The sequence below is a fragment of the Nerophis lumbriciformis genome, linkage group LG22 (genome assembly GCF_033978685.3).
Source record: "Nerophis lumbriciformis linkage group LG22, RoL_Nlum_v2.1, whole genome shotgun sequence".
Classification (NCBI taxonomy): domain Eukaryota; kingdom Metazoa; phylum Chordata; class Actinopteri; order Syngnathiformes; family Syngnathidae; genus Nerophis; species Nerophis lumbriciformis.
In genome coordinates this window covers 22987459-23010401 of record NC_084569.2, presented here as the reverse complement: position 1 = coordinate 23010401, position 22943 = coordinate 22987459, and the positions used below count along the sequence as shown (strand labels likewise).

The 22943-nt window shown below is 39.7% G+C and overlaps 1 protein-coding gene across 1 annotated transcript in view; it reads right to left on the bottom strand.

The window, feature by feature from the left end:
- LOC133615043 (uncharacterized) overlaps positions 1-22943 on the bottom strand; it is a 72103-nt gene that overhangs the window by 3748 nt on the left and 45412 nt on the right. The window contains exons 4-10 of the mRNA XM_061973377.2: positions 13015-13089; positions 11554-11613; positions 11304-11399; positions 8299-8427; positions 8141-8227; positions 4527-4575; positions 24-78 (exon numbers count right to left, since the gene is read on the bottom strand). Of these exons, the coding sequence (XP_061829361.2) occupies positions 24-78; positions 4527-4575; positions 8141-8227; positions 8299-8427; positions 11304-11399; positions 11554-11613; positions 13015-13089 (551 nt within the window). The remainder of the gene's footprint in view (positions 1-23; positions 79-4526; positions 4576-8140; positions 8228-8298; positions 8428-11303; positions 11400-11553; positions 11614-13014; positions 13090-22943) is intronic.

Here is a 22943-nt window from a genome sequence, read left to right as displayed (position 1 = left end):
CCTTATTATTAACTTTTTTATACCTTATTTCCTGCTTAATATCGAGTCCAAACACTGATGGGGTCTTGTGAGCAGCCTCTGTCAAAAGTCCAGCACAGTTATTGATTATTAGATGCAATATAGTTTAGTATGCAAAACCAACTTTTCTAACCAAATGGTACCTGCTTATGTGTATTTGGGATCTGCATAAGTCCTAAAAATGTTAAATTAAACCGTGGAGGCATCGCAGAGATAGTTTCACGCCAATCTGGCCTTCGTCCCTACTTCCTCCAAACGGTCCGTTTGAAATTGGTCAGTCCTGTGACGTTTTTCTGACGTGTGATGTCCGCGGATGTATGGATATATGGTAAAGGCTTACCCAAAGGTCTGTGTGAATCCGCCATTTTATTTATCGTTCAAGCATTTGTAGTAAAAACGAGGCACGACCAAGGTACAACGCAAAGACCGAAAACGCTGTGTTATTGTTTGTATTACACCAGTCAGGGCAATATTCAAACCTCCAGTCTAATCTGAAGAAGTAAGAAGTGCCTGGAAAACTTTTTTTGTTTGTAGGCAATGCACCTTTTAAAGGGGAACTGCACTTCCTGGGGAATTTTGACAATTATTACTAAGATGTATCTATTATTTTTTTTTACGCATTCTAACTCGTAAATAAAAGTCTGCTTACAGCGGAGCCAATGGGAGGTCTCCCATTCCGCCCATAAAACCCAATAAAAAACATCTAAAAAGCGCCAACAATACGCCATTTACATTTTGTGATTCGAATATTAACCAAGCATTAGTGATATTGTTATTATAAGTGCTAACGCAGACAAACTATTCATAGCGGCGCCGTAATCAAAAGCTTCTGTGCTAATGTTGACATGATCGACTGATCAGCTGTTTCCTCCTTTCCTTGCTCGTCAATCTTGATTCTAGATAATAAATCATGCCTCTCACCGGGATAGTAGAAGACTGAGGACGTATTCCGACAAGTTGGTAAACTTTGACACCCAATTTAGACCCGGAAATGGCACGAACGACTTGAAAAGAGGATTATGAGTCATTATATATGAACATCTTAGCAGTCGGCATCCTAATGACAGCAGACCTTGTACAGTAAGTGATGTTTTATTATGTCTGTTGGCTCTCATGAGGTCTGCAGTGAGTAATAATCAGTGATGTTGTTAAAAAAAAAAAAGCAAACGTGTGTAATGATTTTTTTAAATGAATGCCTTGTTAATGTTTAAAATGATCAAAATACGTAAATATTAAATGCTATTATAAATATGCCTGTTACTACATTACATACTGTATATACTTACATCATGTATATAAAACCTTAATGGAGGTGTTCGGATGTTTTTAAGGGCTTTATAGGCAGAATAGAGCGCTCCCATTGGCTCCATTGTAAGCGGACTTTTGATCGTATTTATTTAATATTTAGAACGCATTAAAAAAACACATCCGTCATCATGTCCTTCATAATTATAGTGATGTATAGGCCAAATTATAGTGATATATAGGCCAAATTCCCCTTTAAGAGGTCGCTCTGAGTGTGTGCAAAGAAAAGCATTGCTTCAATCACAGACCTTTACAAAATGAGGGATTGTCCAAAAAACTACTTGGCTCGGTGCCAACTATTACTGGCAACAAAGGAGACAATGAAATGGTAAGGAATAACAGTAGGTTAGAAATGTGTTAAAGATACTTTCAATGTTAGCTCGGTTTGTTGTGTAGCTAGCTTAGCTTTATAATGTAAAACAACAGCGTCACCGTCCTCTGCAAAATAAAGAATGATTTTCCTAAAAACTACTTTTGATTGGATCAGTGCCTATTGTGTTTGGCAAAGGATGCGTAAGTTATATAATTCGTTATTAGGTTCGCGGTTTGGGTTCACAACTTGAAGCAGCCGTGCAGCGGCGTTGTTTACATGATATACGGTAGATGTGTATTTTGATATTTTGTCAAAATACACATGTATACGTCCAGGACCTAGCATTAGAAAGTTACAGACTTGGTAGAAGTTTAACGTTAGTCAGCGTATAGTTCCAGACTTGTACTGTAGCCGAGCTTCATTAGTCACTTTCGTCCTTCCTGAGTCCTGGCAACAATTTACAATATGTCTTGCTACATCATTTGGGATGTTGTGTTGTGGTGAAAGTCACTCAAAATAGTTGGCTGGTGCCGGTCACCGATGTCAATAGTGCACAATAAAAGCAAGAAAGCTAAAAATTACAAAACATGGTTATGCGAAGGCTTACTGGGCGTGAGGGGCGTGGTGAGGAGGGGTTAATTTGCATCTAAAAACTCTGCCTCTCAAAACGCACTGTATTAAAAGGGGGAAAAACCTTGGTTTGAAAATGGGTCTATAAAACAAAATCTATATACATTTTTCACCAGAGAAACACCATTACATGTTATGTAGACCACAATGAATGTACAAAACCCAAAACCAGTGAAGTTGGCACCTTGTGTAAATCGTAAATAAAAACAGAATACAATGATTTGCAAATTCTTTTCAACCTATATTCAATTGAATAGACTGCAAAGACAAGATTCTTAACATTCGAACTGGAAAACTGTTATTTTTTTGCAAATATTAGCTCATTTGGAATTTGATGCCTGCAACATGTTTCAAAAAAGCTGTCACATGTGGCAAAAAAGACTGAGAAAGTTGAGGAATGCTCATGAAACATTTATTTGGAACATCCCACAGGTGAACAGGCTAACTGGGAACAGGTGGGTGCCATGATTGGGTATAAAAGCAGCTTCCATGAAATGCTCAGTCATTCACAAACAAGGATGGGGCGAGGGTCACCACTTTGTGAACAAATGCGTGAGCAAATTGTCTAACAGTTTAAGAACAACATTTCTCAATGAGCTACTGCAAGGAATTTGGGGATTTCACCATCTGCGGTCCATAATATCATCAAAATGTTCAGAGAATCTGGAGAAATCACTGCATGTAAGCGATGATATCACGGACCTTCGATCCCTCAGGCGGTACTGCATCAAAAAGTGACATCAGTGTGTAAAGGATATCACCACATGGGGTCAGGAACACTTCAGAAAACCACTGTCAGTAACTACAGTTTGTCGCTACATTTGTACGTGACCCCGGACTGTTGAACAACTTAAGCTGTATATCAAGCAAGAATGGGAAAGAATTCCACCCGAAATTCCCTCCAAAATTGGTCTCTTCAGTTCCCAAATGTTTACTGGATGTTGTTAAAAGGAAAGGCCATGTAACACAGTGGTAAAAATGCCCCTGTGCCAACTTTTTTGCAATGTGCTGCTGCCAATAAATTTTAATTTAATGATTATTTCCCAAACAAAATTAAGTTTCTCGGTTCGGACATTAAATATTTTGAATTGAATATAGGTTGAAAAGGATTTGAAAATCATTGTACTTTGTTTTTATTTAGGATTTACACAACGTACTAACTTCAATGTTTTTTTTAGAAAAAAATCATTATATGATCCCTTTATTATGGAGCCAGAACATTGGCAATAAGTTTTGATATTGAAAGAAAATATATATAGTAGAAAATGTTGTATTGACACTTAAAATAGTATTTTGAATTAAAACTGACATATATTTTTTGTGAATCTTTTTCCTATTATGATTAGGGCTGTTAAAGTTAACTCATTAATGCGATTAATCACAAAAACTATCGCATTAATCATGTATAAACGCAGATTAATCATGCAGTATATTTTGGCATTAGCAATTTTTATTTGACTTTTCTCCCCTTTTTTAATCAAAGTAAAACTGAAAAAAGCTACCACTGTTATTTTTACAGTAAAAATCTGGAAAATAAGCTACCAGTTGTGTTTTTGTTTTTACAGTGCAATTACGTAAATAAAAAAAACGGTACCACGTTTATTAACAGTAAAATTATGCGACTAAGCTGACAGTTATTTTTTTAACCGTAATATGTACTGACATTTTTTTTTACAGTGTACATAAAACAGGTATTTTTTTAACTGGTAAATGATGTGTAAAACATTTAGAAAGTGCTCCTGTATGACATTTTGACAATAAAATTGTATTTGTTTAAAAATATTGTTTTTTTTTTTAAAGTTAAATTTAATTTTGCGCACAAGTCATTTTTTGTGATCTATCAAAATGCAAAAGTGTGATTAATCTGATTCAGAAATGTAATCGTTTCACAGCACTAATTATTCCCACACTGATGGAGTCATGTAAGCAGCGTCTGTCAAAAATCCAGCACAATTATGGATTATTAGATGCAATAAAGTTTTATTACGGAGCCAGAACACTGCCAGTAAGTTTTGATATTAAAATAAAAAATACATATATTACAGAAAAAGTTGTACTGGCACTGAAACAAGTATTGTAAAATAAAACAGACATTTAAAAAATACTTTTTGTGAATCTTTTTCGTATCATGATTAGGGCTTTTAAAGTTAACTCATTAACTAATGCGATTAATCACAAAAATGATTGCATTAATCGTGTATAAATGCAGATTAATCATGCAGTATATTTTGGCATCATCAATGTTACGTCGTATACATACTTGACTCTTGTCTCATCCATTTCAACATTTCCTGTATTTCCTGGACATCCTGTGAAGACATAAAACATGACTGTTTCATGTAAATTATGGATTAAGTTGTACAAAACCCAAAACCAATGAAGTTGGCACGTTGTGTAAATCGTACATAAAAACAGAATACAATGATTTGCAAATCCTTTTCAATCTACATTCAATTGAATAGACTGCAAAGACAAGATACTTAACGTTCGAACTGGAAAACTGTGTTATTTTTAGCAAATATTAGCTCATTTAGAATTTGATGCCTGCAACATGTTTCACAAAAGCTGGCACAATTGGCAAAAAAGACTGAGCTAGTTGAGGAATGCTCATCAAACATTTATTTGGAACATCCCACAGATGAACAGGCTAATTAGGAACAGGTGGGTGCCACGATTGGGTATAAAATTAGCTTCTATGAAATGCTCAGTCATTCACAAACAAGGATAGGACGAGGGTCACCACTTTGTGAACAAATATGTGAGCAAATTGTTTAAGAACAACATTTCTCAACCAGCTATTGAAAGAATTTAGGGATTTCACCATCTACGGGCCGTAATATCATCAAAAAGTTCAGAGAATCTGGAGAAATCACTGCATGTAAGCAGCAAGGCTGAAAACCAACATTGAATGCCCATGACCTTGGATCCCTCAGGCGGTACTGCATCAAAAACCGACATCAGTGTGTAAAGAGTATCACCACATGGGCTCAGGAACACTTCAGAAAACCACTGTCGGTAACTACAGTTCCTTGCTACATCTGTAAGTGCAAGTTAAAACTCTATTATGCAAACCGAAAGCCATTTATCAACAACACCCAAAAACGCCGCCGGCTTTGCTGGGGCAGAGCTCATCTAAGATGAACTGATGCAAAGTGGAAAAATGTTCTGTGGTCTGACAAGCCCACATTTCAAATTGTTTTTGGAAACTGTGGACGTTGTGTCCTCCGGAACAAAGAGGAAAAAAAACATCCTGATTGTTATAGGCGCAAAGTTCAAAAGCCAGCATCTGTGATGGTATGGGGGTGTATTAGTGCCCAAGGCATATAACTTACACATCTGGGAAGGCACCATTAATGCTGAAAGGCACATACAGGTTTTGGAGCAACATATGTTGCCATCCAAGCAATGTTATCATGAACGCCCGTGCTTATTTCAGCAAGACAATGCCAAGCCACGTGTTACAACAGCGTAGCTTCATAGTAAAAGAGTGTGGGTACTAGACTGGCCTGCCTGTAGTCCAGACCTGTCTCCCATTGAAAATGTGTGGCGCAAAATGAAGCCTAAAATACCACAACGGAGACCACGGACTGTTGAACAACTTAAGCTGTACATCACGCACTAATGGGAAAGAATTCCACCTGAAAAGCTTCAAAAATTGGTCTCCTCAGTTCCCAAACGTTTACTGAGTGTTGTTAAAAGGAAAGGCCATGTACAAACCCCGTTTCTATATGAGTTGAGAAATTGTGTTAGATGTAAATATAAACGGAATACAATGATTTGCAAATCCTTTTCAACCCATATTCAATTGAATGCACTACAAAGACAAGATATTTGATGTTCAAACTCATAAACTTTATTTATTTTTTTGTAAATAATAATTAACTTAGAATTCCATGGCTGCAACACGTGCCAAAGTAGTTGGGAAAGGGCATGTTCACCATTGTGTTACATGGCCTTTCCTTTTAACAACACCCAGTAAAGGTTTGGGAACTGAGGAGACACATTTTTTAAGCTTCTCAGGTGGAATTCTTTCCCATTCTTGCTTGATGTACAGCTTAAGTTGTTCAACAGTCCGGGGGTCTCCCTTGTGGTGTTTTAGGCTTCATAATGCGCCACACATTTTCAATAGGAGACAGGTCTGGACTACAGGCAGGCCAGTCTAGTACCTGCACTCTTTTACTATGAAGCCACGTTGATATAACACGTGGCTTGGCATTGTCTTGCTGAAATAAGCAGGGGCGTCCATGGTAACGTTGCTTGGATGGCAACATATGTTGCTCCAAAACCTGTATGTACCTTTCAGAATTAATGGCGCCTTCACAGATGTGTAAGTTATCCATGTCTTGGGCACTAATACACCCCCATACCATCACAGATGCTGGCTTTTCAACTTTGCGCCTATAACAATCCGGATGGTCCTTTTCTTCTTTGGTCCGGAAGACACAACGTCCACAGTTTCCAAAAACAATTTGAAATGTGGACTCGTCAGACCAAAGAACACTTTTCCACTTTGTATCAGTCCATCTTAGATGAGCTCAGGCCCAGCGAAGCCGACGGCGTTTCTGGGTGTTGTTGATAAAGGGTTTTCGCTTTGCATAGGAGAGTTTTAACTTGCACTTACAGATGTAGCGGCCAACTGTAGTTACTGACAGCGGGTTTCTGAAGTGTTCCTGAGCCCATGTGGTGATATCCTTTACACACTGATGTCGCTTGTTGATGCAGTACAGCCTGAGGGATCAAAGGTCACGGGCTTAGCTGCTTACGTGCAGTGATTTCTCCAGATTCTCTGAACCCTTTGATGATATTACGGACCGTAGATGGTGAAATCCCTAGATTCCTTGTAATAGATGGTTGAGAAAGGGTTTTCTTAAACTGTTCAACAATTTGCTCACGCATTTGTTGACAAAGTGGTGACCCTCGCCCCATCCTTGTTTGTGAATGACTGAGCATTTCATGGAATCTACTTTCATACCCAAACATGGCACCCACCTGTTCCCAATTTGCCTGTTCACTTGTGGGATGTTCCAAATAAGTGTTTGATGAGCATTCCTCAACTTTATCAGTATTTATTGCCACCTTTCCCAACTTCTTTGTCACGTGTTGCTGGCATCAAATTCTAAAGTTAATGATTATTTGCAAAAAAAAAAAAGTTTATCAGTTTGAACATCACATATGTTGTCTTTGTAGCATATTCAACTGAATATGGGTTGAAAATGATTTGCAAATCATTGTATTCCGTTTATATTTACATCTAACACAATTTCCCAACTCATATGGAAACGGGGTAACACAGTGGTAAAAATGCCCCTGTGCCAACTTTTTTGCAATGTGTTGCTGCCATTAAATTCTAAGTTAATGATTATTTGCCAAAAAAATTAAGTTTCTCAGTTCGAACATTAAACATCTTGTCTTTGCAGTCTTTTTAATTGAATATAAGTTAATAAAGGATTAGAAAATCATTGTATTCTGTTTTAATTTACGAATTACACAACGTGCCAACTTCACTGGTTTTGGGTTTTGTAGATTCAACTGGAGGTTTATCAATTTAAAGGGGCCTCGACTAAAAGACATGGCAAAAACTATCATAAAACTTGACAATGGAAATAAAATTCACTCGGTGGCATGAGCGGCAAAAACAGGACTGCTTTTTATGGTCACATGATTGGGGTGGTCGTCTGTTGCTAGGCAGAATTTGTAGGGCAGAAACACGACTGGACAGAGTCCGATTAGTCGAAGTAAGGAAACGGTTAGAATTGTATGAATTATTAAGTGATTTGTAATGAATATAAAGTACATAATCGACCAATTAAAGTACAGTTATAGGGACACTGTAATTAGTATGAGTATGTGCGGTAAATAGGAATGTCATCTTACCTCTTTCTCTTCAATGATTTCATAATATTGTTGACAAGAGTCTATTTGGTTGTACACTCCTTTCGAAGTTGGTGATGTCTCCTGTGCCTGAAATTAATAATAAATCAAAGTATCAGAGGTTTGTGTGTGTGTGTGCATGTATGTACCGGCTTTCTCACTGTGACATCATCTTCTGGTGGTAGAATGGCCAGGTACTGAGCGTCCTCTATTTCCATGTACAGCGGCTCCACTGGTGGCGTTATGGATGGGCGCGGCAGCGGACCATTAATCTGCGGGCATGATCTAGCCTGGGGAAGACAAAAAAAAATGATTTGAGTCTTAAATGCCCAACATGGGTTTACATGTGTCACATGCAAAAGGTATTAGTACTGGAAAAAGCAATTTCCGCAGAAATTGCGCATGAATGCTGAAAAGCCGGGAGCATGCGAGCCAGATAGCGTCAGGTAACAAAAAATAATACTCAAATGTTTACCTGCAGAATGAGCTACAAAAGCTGGCATGAAGCTAGAATGCGCCAAGCACCAAAATTAAATAGAAATATCTAAAAAAAGCTAATGTCAGCATGCTAACATCTGCATGCGCCAAATACTAAAATATATGACTTTGAGGTGTGTACCTGCGGCAATAGCCAAAACAAAAAGCTGACATGCTAACATTAGCCTGCTAAGAGTAAATGTGTCAAATGCTAAAACAAATTATTCTGAGGTGTATATCTGTAAAAATGGCTTAAAAAGTTGGCATGCTAACCTCAACATGCCAACAGTTAGAATTTGTCAATTACTAAAGCACATGACTTTATTACCTGCAAAAATAGCTTAAAATGATAGCATGGTCATGTTAGCATGACTAACATTAGCATAGAGCATTTTGACTTTGGAACAGTCTGAAAGGAAATTTAGAGAATTTTCCTTTTATTTCAAATAAGAAAAACTATCCCAGAAAACATGGAATTCCTAGAATTTAGGGAGTTTTAAATACAACATATTAAAAGTAAAAAAAATAAAAATATATAATAATAATGCAGCTGGGATAGGCTCCAGCACCCCCCCCCCCCCCCCGCGACCCCGAGAGGGACAAGCAGTAGAAAATAAATGGATGAATAAAAATAATTTAATGTAAAAATTGATAGCACACGTGTCGTGAATGAGCCGAACATAGTGAAATGGTTTGAGTTGGATGAAAAATGTGACAAAAAATAGGGCAGAATAATAATCAGCATTGACACTACAATCATGCTTTTGAAATTGTGGTATTTACAATTAATTTAATTAATATTAATATTGTCAGAATCTTCTGATTCTGAATGAATCAGAAGAATTATTTGAAGGTCGCCCCTCATGAAGAAAATTATTCACTCTTTCTTGTTTATGTAAAAACAATTTTTATATATTTTTTCAATCAAATTTTAATTTCATTTGACGCATGTTTTGTACTAAAACTAATTATTAAGGAAGGAAGTGTTCAACAATTTGTTTATTTAGTGCAAAATAACCAATTTAACATAATTAAAACATAAATTCGCAAAACTTCCTGAAACAACTTCAACTAGGGATTGGAGCCAGTACCTCTGCCTCACTAACACAGCACATCACAGGAGACTATAACCATGAATATATGGGAAATTTACATTATGTTCTTTTTAGTGACGGAGCAGGAAGCGGCTAGGAACACGTTTGCAGTAAAAATTCATATGAAGCACCTTGTCTTTCATTATTTGGCATTCTACATGCGCTTCATCATGCAAAACGGATTGTGGGGTCCTGTATATTCTCATGCTTTTTATTATCCTACGGACAATATATCAACGTGAAGATTGTTCTCTATTCTGTGTATTAACTATAAACCTTCTACTATAGTCGCTTTAAATTTAAATTATTTTAAAAACTTGCTAATGGAGGCAAAATAAATACAGAATAATAACTATTATTTTAGTAGTATTCGTCATAGTTTACTTACTTACTTAAACTCTGTTAAATTATTCTATTAAAACAAAACAAAAAGAGAAATAATAAAAAGACAAATATTCATAATAACAATACTGTAAAGTTCAGATATAGAAAAAAAAATAGTTCAGAATAAAAACGATATATTAAGATTTCTTTTTTCATATCCAAAAAGGAGGGGGAAGAGTTAAAACTTTTTATCTGTTAAATTTGTCCCAATAACTTGTTTTTCACTGTATCACAAAAATAACAATAAAATAAATATTCTATGGGACAATACCATCAAATGTACAACAAACAACCACAGTGGTATTATGAAGTAATGTAATAATAAAGTACCTTAGAGAGTGGACTTCGACAGTATCTTCTTTGAGCTGCATCTCCATCAAACACACCATCAGCAGCTTTTCCAATATTTTCATGGACAAATGTCAGCTGTTTAGATATTATTTATACGTTCTTGGCGGGCGTTATAGACTCATTCTGCTTCAGTTTGGTGCAAAATAGCAGTGATACCCTCCAATTTCTTCACTACATTTGTGACATGTTTTTGATGATTTATTTCTTGAATTCAATGACTATCATCCACTTCTTTACCTCAGCACTCTTCTTCACACTCATCTTCTTCCAAAGTTTTGTTAATTTCCAGCCAGTGTTAATTTTGTTGACTAAAAATGTTCGCATTAGTTATCGTCAACGGTGTACATTTTTGACAGCAGTTTTTCCATTTAGTTTCAGTCAGAGTCTTTTGATGAAAATATATATAAATAAATATATTTCAGTCTTTTAAACTGATTTAATTTTAGCCGACTAAATTCCTCAATATTTTGGTCGACCAAAATTACAGTAATCTGCATCGACTAAAATATAAAGTATAAAATATAACGTGTCTTTGAGGTTGTCTTTGAACCATTTTTATTAAGGTTATTGCAGAACGTCTCAAAAAACAAATCCACAACAAGATAACTAAGACCAACATTTTTAGTCAACAAAATTAACACTGTCTCGAGTATGACCAGATGTTTTGGTCGGATCTCACGAGGTTCACTGTGACATTTTTGCTTGCAATGTAAAGCAAAACAATTAGCCCAGAGACAGCTTTTATCTCAAAACACTCTTAAGTTGAGGTACCACTATATATGTAGTTGCTATATATATATATATATATATATATATACTAATTCTTTCTCGCTTTCTTGCTGATTTTAGGACATACATACCGGTAACGCCCTTGTGCTCAAAGGAGCCCCTTCTGAGAGAGACAGTCTTGGTCGAAAAATGTGAGGCTGTTTTTCAGGTCCGTCAGTTTCAGAATGCTGAAATTCAACAACAACAACAAAATCATGTTATGCAGCATTCATGTACATTCCAACTGCTGTGTCAGGGTGACAATGTAGACACATGTTTATCATCATGTAGATGTCAGGTGAACAATAGCTGTCATGTCTGAGGAGGTAAGGTTCCACTCACGATGGCTGGTAAGGACGTTTGCCTGAGTGTGGCTCCAGGGTGATGAGGTTTATCTGTAATCTGACAGAATAACACAATTTGTGTCCTGAAGGGATTATCATTCTGTTCACAAATGGGATGGTGTCTTAGTTACATACAGTGGGTACTGAAAGTATTCACGCCAATTTAAATTGTTCACGCTTTGTGTCATTGCAGTCATTTTCTAAAATCAAAAAAGTTAATTTTATTTTTCATTAATGTACACTCAGCACCCCATCTTGACAGATTTTTTTTGTTTTATTATGAATAAAAAACAGAAAAATTACATGTACATAAAGTATTAATTGCCTTTGTACAATACTTTGTTGATGCACCTCAAAATTCTACACACAATACCCCATGATGACAACGTTAAAGGTTTTTTTTTTTTCAAATGTATTAAAAGAACAAACTGAAAAATCACATGTACATAAGTATTCACAGCTTTTGCGCAATACTTTGTTGATGCACCTTTGGCAGCAATTACAGCCTCAAGTATTTTTGGATACAATGCCACAAGTTTGGCACACCTATCTTTCTCAGTTTCACCCATTTCTCTTCACAGCACCTCTCAATCTTTATCAGTGTGGATGTGAAGTATTGGTTTTCATCCAGGATGTCTCTGTACATTGCTGCATTCATCTTAGTCTAGTCAGGGAGGTGACCAAGAACCCGATGGTCACTCTGTCAGAGCTACAACATTCCTCTGTGGAGAGAGGAGAACCTTCCAGAAGGACAACCATCTCTACAGTAAACCACCAATCAGGCCTGTATGGTAGAGTGGCCAGATGGAAGCCATTCCTTAGTAAAATAACATTTGTCAATATGCACCTGAAAGACTCTCAGACCGTGAGAAACAAAATTCTCTGGTCCAATGAGACAAAAATTGAACTCTTTGTCATGAATGCCAGGCCAATACCATTCCTACAGTGAAGCATGGTGGTGGCAGCATTATGCTGTGGGGAGGGTTTTCAGCGGCAGAAACTGGGAGACCAGTCAGGATAGAGGGAAAGATGAATGCAGCAATGTACAGAAACATCCTGGATGAAAACCAACACTTCTCTTCCAACCTGATGGATCTTGAGTGCTGCTGCAAAGAGGAATGGGGGAAACTTCCCAAAGATAGGTGTGCCAATCTTGTGGCATCATATTCAAAAAGACTTGAGGCTGTAGTTGCTGCCAAAGGTACATCAACAAAGTATTGGGCAAAGGCTGTGAATACTTATGTACGTGTGATTTTTAATTTTGAATAATTTAGCAAAAATGTCAGTTTCTTTCTGTCAAGATGGGGTGCTGAGTGTTCATTAATGAGAAATAAAATGTACTTTTTTGATTTTAGCAAATGTCTGCAATGAAACAAAGAGTGAAACATTTAATGGGGTCTGGATACTTTCAGTACCCGCTGTATACTATCATTCATATTATAACAAAGTCAGTTCATACCTCAGATTTCTGGTTGTAATAAAAGTTGGGAGCCGGAGGTCTGGGTGGAGGAGTCGGCTGTTTCTTGACAGCAGGCTGGAGGAAACGGTGATTACTTAAAGACGGTTGGTGTGTTTCAGGCTGCGTTCACACATGTGGTTCGGTACTCATGACCTGACTAAACTTGAATGGTTCACAAAAAGCACGGTTCGGATCGTGACACGGTTTTCGGTTGTTCTTTTTAACACCCCAGAATACTATATATATCCCAACAATCCACCATTACCTTTTATCAGTTGTGGTTCTTACCAGTGACGTGCAGTCAGTAGAGGCAGGTGAGGCCCCGCCTCACCTGCCATCATGGAAAAAAAAAAAATGTAAAAAGAAAAACAAATTAATTAAATTGTTATATGTATCCAGTGATTATACTAAAGTTATTTTCCATTTAACTTCACCAGTTTTAGATTATTTTTATTCAAAATCGCTGAATTTTCACATTTGCCGTTCAAATACTGAGAAGAGACGGTGCGGTGAACAGCAGCCACTTGAGGCACGTGACTCAGTTGTGCCTCACCATGGATTGCGCAATGACTCGGCTAACTGCTGGCCTGCTGTGCAGTGAGACCATATTGCTATATGAATTATATTATACATTTCCATAGTTTAGTCAGCTGAGGTATATAATGTACAGTGTATTTTGTCAACAACTGTATGTGTGTAACGTATTTTTTGTGCTGAGCATTCATAAAACGGCTGCAAAAGACATACTGGCGGAGGCTCGCAGTAATCCGGCCTCCTGGTGGTAGAGGGCGGTAGTGATCCCAGAGATCATTCCTCGGCCGCAGAAGAAATGAGAACAAGCAACAGTTAGCAAGTCAAGTGCAGCGGTCGTTTATTATTTCCTCTCGCCTGAACTTTTATTAAAAACATGGAGGATTACATATGTAAAATAAAACAGTTTTCTAAACTGGACTTTAAATCGAAGCAGGAGGTAATAATCAAAGGTAGACCAACGCCGGAGCTAAAAGGTTTGCTTCAGACTTCGGGACAGAAGACCCGTTCTTTTCAAACGGCGTGGTACACACGCAAAGGCTGGCTGTGTCGATGTCCAGCAAGAAAGGTAAGACCATAATAATGTTTTTTTAAATTAAATGTGCTTTTTTGTGTGCTACAGTTTGTATGTGTAAAGAATGCTGGTATGAGCTTTTAAACATAACCCGTTAACTGCTGCCAATCAAATGGTGAATAAGATACTCTTTAGGGTTCATATGTTTGTAAATCTGACCGTGATGAAGTCAGTGCCTCACCAGCCATCAACCTCACCGCACGTCACTGGTTCTTACAAACATATCTTATAAAATAAAATGTATAATAATAGATGATAAAATAAACTGGAAATTTCATATGAAAAAATATACAACATAGGGTTGCAAGAAATTCGTCAACTTATTCTCAGGTGTAACCATATTTAAGTTATTATGTGGATACATGGGGAAATAAGTAGTGGTGGCATGATATCCCTTTTTCACTTCCGATGTGATACTGATATTGGAGACTTGGATGTTGGGCGACACCAATATTAATTCCATACGATATCAGCACGAATCATAGTACGCTACATACTTTTATTTTGTAGTGTTGAATGTTACAATAATGTTTATCAAGTGAAATTAGTCAAACAGAGACTAACCTTAAAGGGGTCATTTTATGATTTTTTTTTCTATATTCAAAACACTTAATTGTGGTCTACATAACATGTAATGATGGTTCTTTGGTCAACATTTTGCATAGATTGTTTAACAGACCATCTTCAAGCCGCTTTCTGACCGTCTCTTTATGATGCGCCGTTTTGTGGGCGGTCTTATTTATGTGCCTCCACTTCGACTGCATCTTCTCCCTGTCAGCCATGTTGTGGTTTTTAGCGCTTCCATAGCGAGTCTACTGACAGATATAAGTTAGAATTAAGGTTATACGGTATATCGGTACTAGTATAGTATCGCGGTAGTAATGAATCAAAAACGGTACTACACTCTATTTGAAAAGTAACGGTTCCCGTGCATGACGGCGCGTCGTCACGTCCTGACATTGCTGGTTTTACAAGCAGAGGAGCATGTTTGGCAGCGCACAATCACGCAGTACTTACAAACAGACACAGTGTGTAGACAGAAAAGGGAGAATGGACGCATTTTGGCTTAAAAACTAAAGATAAAGGTGAAGCTATAACACTGAAACGCCCTCAAGAAGAGGTGCTTTAAGACATGGCTAGCTAACTGGCAGCAAACAATCATCCGCAGTCTGCAGTGTTTTAGCTACTTCAAAATCACTAATCCTCGCCTCCATGGTGACAAATAATCATCCCTGCAGGACGAGGAATAGCTAAACATGCTTCACTACACACCCTAGCTCACCGGCGTCACCGCTAACAAAAGCTAGTGCACCTGCATGTAAACAAATGCCATGGGTGGATCTACACCTGACATCCACTGTAATGATACCAAGTACAATAGCGTATCTAGTCGATGCTACTATGATTAGATCGATATTTTTTATCATCACAAAACCTCTTTTCAAAACTAATATTGTTTTTATAAACTCAGGAAATACTGTATGTCCCTGGACACATGAGGACTTTGAATATGACTAATGTATGATCCTGTAACTACTTGGTATTGGATCAATACCTAAATTTGTGGTATCATCCAAAACTAATGTTAAGTATCCAAACAACAGAACAGAAGTGATTATTACATTTTAATTGAAGTATAGATAGAACATGTTGAAACGGGGAAAAAAAATAGATATTAACAGTAAATGAACAAGTGGATTAATAATTCATTTTTACAGTTTATCCCTCATAATTTTGACAAAATAATAGAATGAGAAATTGACACAATATGTTACTGCATATGTCAGCAAACTAATTAGGAGCCTTTGTTTACTTACTTACTACTAAAAGACAAGTTGTCTAGTATGTTCACTATTTTATTTAATTGTTCTTCGATTGCAATAGGAAACATATGTTTAATGTTCTCTAAGATTTTTTGTTAAAATAAAGCCAATAATGCCATTTTTTGTGGTGCCCTTTATTTAGAAAAGTATCGAAAGGTATCGAAAAGTATCAAAAAAATGTTTGGTACCGGTACCAAAATATTGGTATCGAGACAACCCTAATTAGAACTGTACTCAACTTTGCCAGTCTGCCTCACAACAAGTTATGTGAATTATCTGTTATGTCTTCGGGGACACATTGCTGCGCTGGTAGCGTTCCTTCCAATACAGAAGACAAGCAGGAGTAGCGTGGAAGTAAGATGAAGTATTTTAATAAATTAAACGCAGGACAAAAATACAAAACTGAGGACGCTCGCAAGCGTGGAGCCAAACAAAACCAAAATGTCACCAAGGGTGAAAAAACGAGGAAAGCTAGTAGGTACAAAAATCACTAGAGCGAGGAGAAAAACCAGGAGAACGTAACTGTTACCAATTGCAAACATTGACCCAGCCACTACTGCTGGGTCACAGGAAACTATAAAGGGGCGTGATTAACCTGGTGGGAACACTAATTGCAAAACTAAGACAGGTAAGGAGAATCAGTGCCCATGGAAACCAACAGTAAACAGGGAAATAGGGTGCACCCAGGAAACAGACTAAAACAGAAGCATTACCAACATAAATCATGCCATGACCCGGGTAACGGTTCATGACATAACCCCCCCCCCCCCCCCCCCCTAAAGGGACGGATCCCAGACGTACCAAACTAGAAACCCCTCCCCTACAAAAAAACCCCCAGAAAGTCAAAAGTCAAGGGAGGGTGGAGGGAGGACTTGGTAGTGGGCCGCCAGGCCATGTGTCCCCGAAGCCACAAGTCAGGTGGCGGCGGCGGGTAGATTGTCGCCGCAATCGTCGAGGCGGGCGACCTCGGAACGGCCATGTCTGTGGCCGTTGAGGAGGCGGAAGAGACTGGCGCCAGAACCTCAGCAGTCTTTGAGTCCTGTACCCAAGTCTGGGGCGTCGCTGCTGTTGGCGCCAAAGGCGTCTATGAATAGTCCAGAAATGATGAGGTGGGCGGCTCCATGGTGCGGCCGCCGGACACGAGGAGGTGGGCGGCGCCGAGGTGCGGCCTTCCGGACACGAGGAGGTGGGCGGCGCCTAGGTGCGGCCTGCCGGACACGAGGAGGTGGGCGGCGCCGTGGTGCGGCCCGCCGGACACCAGGAGGTGGGCACGTCGTAGGCGAGGCGGGCGTGGAAGCCGCGGGAGGCGTGGTAGGCGAGGCAGGCGTGGAAACAGGAAGCGTCGTCACCGTGGAAACAGGAGGCGTCGTCGCCGTGGAAGCAGGAGGCGTCGTCGCCGTGGAAGCAGGAAGCGGCGTGGGCGGAGCCAGAGGCAGAGCAGGCGGCTCGTCTGCCGGCGTGGGCGGAGCCAGAGGCAGAGCAGGCGGATCGTCTGTCGGCGTGGGCGGAGCCAGAGGCGGAGCAGGCGGCTCGTCTATCGATGTGGGCACAGTCATGGGCGAATCAGGCAACGGAATATCTGCGGGTGGTGGATGTCTCAGCTGGACTGCTGGGTCGGCTGTAGGGGGATCATCACCTGCAGCGCGGTGAGTACACTTCCCAGCTGTCTCTCCAAATCATCAAGGCGGGCGTCTTGGCGTTCCGCCATGGCGTTGACTCAAGCCCCAAGAACGCCAAACTGTTCCTCCTCTTGTCCAAGTCGTTTGGCCTGTTGGTGCAATGCTCTTTTTACTGGGTCGGTCTCTGCGGGGTCTCGTGTGCTTTGCAGTGCTGGAGCAGGAGGTGGAGAGGATGGCGTTTGCAGGACCACCAGGGTTGATGGTGGCGTCAGAGTGGCAGGCGTCCGGGCTGTCGGCGTGGGAGGAGCCAGAGGAGCAGGCGGCTCAGACGTGACAGGCGGGGTCAGAGCGGTAGGTGGCTGCAGGACAGAACAGGACTGTTCCTCCCTCTCCAGTTCCTTCAGCACCCCGTGGTACCATTTGTCCACCCACTCTGCGCTGTACTTCTCTGGCGGGTCCAACTTGCTTTGCTGCACTGGAGCAGGAAGTAGGGCCAAAGCAGACAGCGCCCCCGCTGGAGGAGAGGCAGGCAGCAACCTAAGTGGAAGGAGGTCTGCTTGCCCCGCTGACACGCTACCAGCACTGGCCCCCCCCTCAGGAAGCAGATTCCAGATGCTAGATGGAGCTGGTGGGGGGGAGGGGAGGCGGTTGTGCGAGTACAACGGAAGCAGAGGGCACGGGCGGGTGGGCTCTAGGAAGCCTGGGAGCTGGCCTTGTGCGTGTGCGCCGCTCACGCCTTTCTGGAAAATGGCCTGCAGGTGGTGTCTGAGGGGAGGAAAAGAGCCTGGCAGACAACGTTGGGGGAAAAGTGTCTGTGACGTCACTGCGCGACGGGCACGAGTCTTGGCGGCACTTAATGAGACCCCAAGCATTGTATACATCGGAAAGGTGGGAGTTGATCATACCAGGATTAAGCTGACAGGTCGAGTGAAGGGAAGGTGCCTGTTGGCAAAGTGCTGAGGAGGACGTCCGGCTGGCTTGTGAGTGGGGGAGGAAGCGGCTTTCTGCGTCCATCAACTTTGCCAGAAGTTTCCCCCATGCCACCATAGCGTTGGAAGGGAGATCTTCTTCCGACAGCTCCGTTTCGTCCTCGGACTCCCATGGCTGGGCGTCCGCTCTGAGCTCCAGGAGGATATCTTGTTTGTCCTTGTTGGACAGGAACACTTCGTCTGGCTGGGTCAATCTGTTACGTCTTCGACGCATGGCTGCGATTGTCGTGTTCCTTCCAAGGCAGAAAACAAGCAGGAGCGGCGTGCAGGTAAGATTTAAGGTTTTTAATTATTTTATGGCAGGATCAAAAATACAAACCTGAGGACGCTAGCAAGCGTGGAGCCAAACAAAACCAAAATGTCACCAAGGGTGAAAAAACGAGGAAAGCTAGTAGGTACAAAAATCACTATAGCGAGGAGAAAAACCAGGAGAACGTAACTGTTGCCAATTGCAAACATTGACCCAGCCACTACTGCTGGGTGACAGGAAACTATAAAGGGGAGTGATTAACCAAAACACCTGGTGGGAACACTAATTGCAAAACTAAGACAGGTGAGGAGAATCAGTGCCCATGGAAACCAACAGTAAACAGGGAAAGAGGGTGCACCCAGGAAACAGACTAAAACAGAAACATTACCAACATAAATCATGCCATGACCCGGGTAACGGATCATGACATTATCTTTATATAGCGCTTTTCTCTCACTACTGTGACTCAAAGCGCCTTACATAGTGAAAGTTACATTTAAACCAGTGTGGGTGACCCTGGGAGCAGGTCGGTAAAATGGACACACCGGCTGTGAATAGGATGGCGGAAGCGGGGCTCGAACCTGGAACCCTCAAGTTGCTGGCGGACTCATAAATGTATACCATATATGGATAATCCGCTGACGTCAACGGTGTGAAAAAGGTCACCAGTGGGGCAAATTCCAAACATCTCATTTAGAAGCAAGGCAATATTGATTTATAAATATCTCCGCTCTGCCTCCACGGTTTGATTTCAAGTTTTCGGGACTTATGCCAAATACACAAAAACAGGTACCAGTAGGTAAGAAAAGTTGGTTTTCCATAATAGGTCCCATTTAAGGCATACAAAGTACATACTTTTAATATGTTGTAGTGTGGAATTTTAGAAAGGGTCAAGTCAATATACCCATATCACTGGGGTGTCAAACTCATTTTAGATGGGGGGCCACATGGAGAAAAATCTACTCCCAGGTGGGCCGGACTGGTGAAATCACGGCACGATAACTTAAAAATAAAAACAACTTCAGATTTTCTTTGTTTAAAAATAGAACAAGCACATTCTGAAATTGTACAAATCATAATGTTGTTGTTTTGTTTTTTTACACTTACATGAAGCGGTTAATAGTATTCTATCTTTATTTGTCGTTATTTATATTTTCTGAATAAATTATATGATAATGTTCATCAGTCAACTCATTTGTGTTAATTTTCCATCTATCAAGATAAAAAAATAATATCAAAATCAATTACAGTATGTTATTCATGCAGTTTGATCATTTTCCTCGACTGTTGTATTAACATCATGTGGTTTATTTTGTACATATGTAGCATGATCTACAAAGATACAAATAACTGCTATTGTGACATCCAGTGGAGACATTTAGAACAGCTGTTTCTTTCATTCAAAAATTTCAGGTAATTTCTATACTTAGCAGCTTCATCCAGCGAGCCGGATAAAACCTGTTTGTGGGCCTGATCCGGCCCTCGGGCCGTACGTTTGTCACCCCTGCCATAGAACAATGGTAAGTATGAACAACACTAAGCTGATGGCAGATATATGCTTTTGAAGGGAAATATTAATTTGTGTTTTGCCAACACTTAGTGGTAACAATAATTTATGAAGTTAAGGTCATGACACATTAAACTGAATGACGCGGACATGTTTGTTACTAGATACTTTCTAATACACTTCCTATAAATATTTCAGACTTGTTTATTTTGAAAAATGTCCTGTTTTAGACTGCAATAAGGACACTTTTTACGTACGTCGTAGCTGCTAGTACAAACCCCGTTTCCATATGAGTTGGGAAATTGTGTTAGATGTAAATATAAACGGAATACAATGATTTGCAAATCCTTTTCAACCCATATTCAATTGAATGCACTACAAAGACAAGTTATTTGATGTTCAAACTCATAAACTTTATTTTTTTTGCAAATAATAATTAACTTAGAATTTCATGGCTGCAACACGTGCCGAAGTAGTTGGGAAAGGGCATGTTCACCATTGTGTTACATGGCCTTTCCTTTTAACAACACTCAGTAAACGTTTGGGAACTGAGGAGACACAGTTCCACTAAGTGGAACACTTTTCCACTTTGTATCAGTCCATCTTAGATGAGCTCAGGCCCAGCGAAGCCGACTGCGTTTCTGGGTGTTGTTGATAAACGGTTTTCGCCTTGCATAGAAGAGTTTTAACTTGCACTTAAAGTTAAAAGTACCAATGATTGTCACACACACACTAGGTGTGGCGAAATTATTCTCTGCATTTGACCCTTCACCTTTGATCACCCCCTGGGAAGTGAGGGGAGCAGTGGGCAGCAGCGGTGGCCGCGCCCGGGAATCATTTTTGGTGATTTAACCCCCAATTCCAACCCTTGATGCTGAGTGCCAAGTAGGGAGGTAATGGGTCCCATTTTTATAGTCTTTGGTATGACTCGGCCGGGGTTTGAACTCACAACCTACCGATCTCAGGGCGGACACTCTAACCACTAGGCCACTGAGTAGGTTAATGATGTAGCGACCAACTGTAGTTACTGACAGTGGGTTTCTGAAGTGTTCCTGAGCCCATGTGGTGATATCCTTTACACACTGATGTCGCTTGTTGATGCAGTACAGCCTGAGGAATCGAAGGTCACAGGCTTAGCTGCTTACGTGCAGTGATTTCTCCAGATTCTCTGAACCCTTTGATGATATTACGGACCATAGATGGTGAAATCCCTAAATTCCTTGCAATAGCTGGTTGAGAAAGGTTTTTCTTAAACTGTTCAACAATTTGCTCACACATTTGTTGACAAAGTGGTGACCCTCGCCCCATCCTTGTTTGTGAATGACTGAGCATTTCATAGAATCTACTTTTATACCCAATCATGGCACCCACCTGTTTCCAATTTGCCTGTTCACCTGTGGGATGTTCCAAATAAGTGTTTGATGACCATTCCTCAATTTTATCAGTATTTATTGCCACCTTTCCCAACTTCTTTGTCACGTGTTGCTGGCATCAAATTCTAAAGCTAATGATTATTTGCAAATAATTTTTTTTTTTATCAGTTTGAACATCAAATATGTTGTCTTTGTAGCATATTCAACTGAATATGGGTTGAAAATTATTTGCAAATCATTGTATTCCGTTTATATTTACATTTAACACAATTTCCCAACTCATATGGAAACAGAGTTTGTAGAATATAGCCCACAATGTTTTGTAAATGACTTCAATAAAATTCAAAGAAAGACCAAACGTGTGTGCTTATTGGAGGACATTTGAATAATAACTGTCTGTCCAGCTTTGCCCATGTGAACGTATACCAAAACGGACTATCTGATATCAAGATCGGATCAGGACACTCCTAGGATTAACGACAAAAGTGCGCTGAATTCACTAATCATGTAACAAAAAAGGTCAGTTAGGATAATACATAATGTTGGGTATAGAGAACATTCAGACCCTTTTTTTCTTGAATTCAATGACTTGGTGCATTTGCAAACAGATACAATTATGCACAAAGCAAACTATAACCCAAGAATGTACAACAATTACTCAACTTAACTCAAAACATTTGCATTGGACACGTCAAACCTTTAGTACAGTGGTTTGAAAAAAACTTAGCTCCCCAACATTAAAATACAGTAGCGTAGTAGGCTTAAGTATTCATTAAAAACAAGGCAGAAGTTTTATTTAACAAGTATGTTTAATATTTTTAGCCACTGTAACATTGTACACCGTTTGAACAGTAACACTGTGTTTGAATATAGGAAAATAAAACGCCGTACTTTAATCAAGTGATTTTTTTTTGGAGCCCACTGTGGTACATGTACCACAAGTGGTACATATACCACAGTTTGAGAATCTCTGCTTTAGTATAACAGTATGTGGAATTAAATTGTGGAACGTATTGAGCAAATAAGCAAAAACAATTACTAATATGATGTAGTTTACGTGACTGTTCAAACTCAAAAGTGTTTACAAGTTTTGGTACAAGGAAAAAAAAAGCTTGATAAACATATTGGACCTAATTGATAAATGAGACATAATCTATTAGCTATTACAGTAGTGTACAAAGCGTGGCCCTGGGGCCATTTGTAGTTCGCAGCTGTTTTTTTAGTAGCCCGCAACACCTTCTACAGACAAAATAAACACGTTTT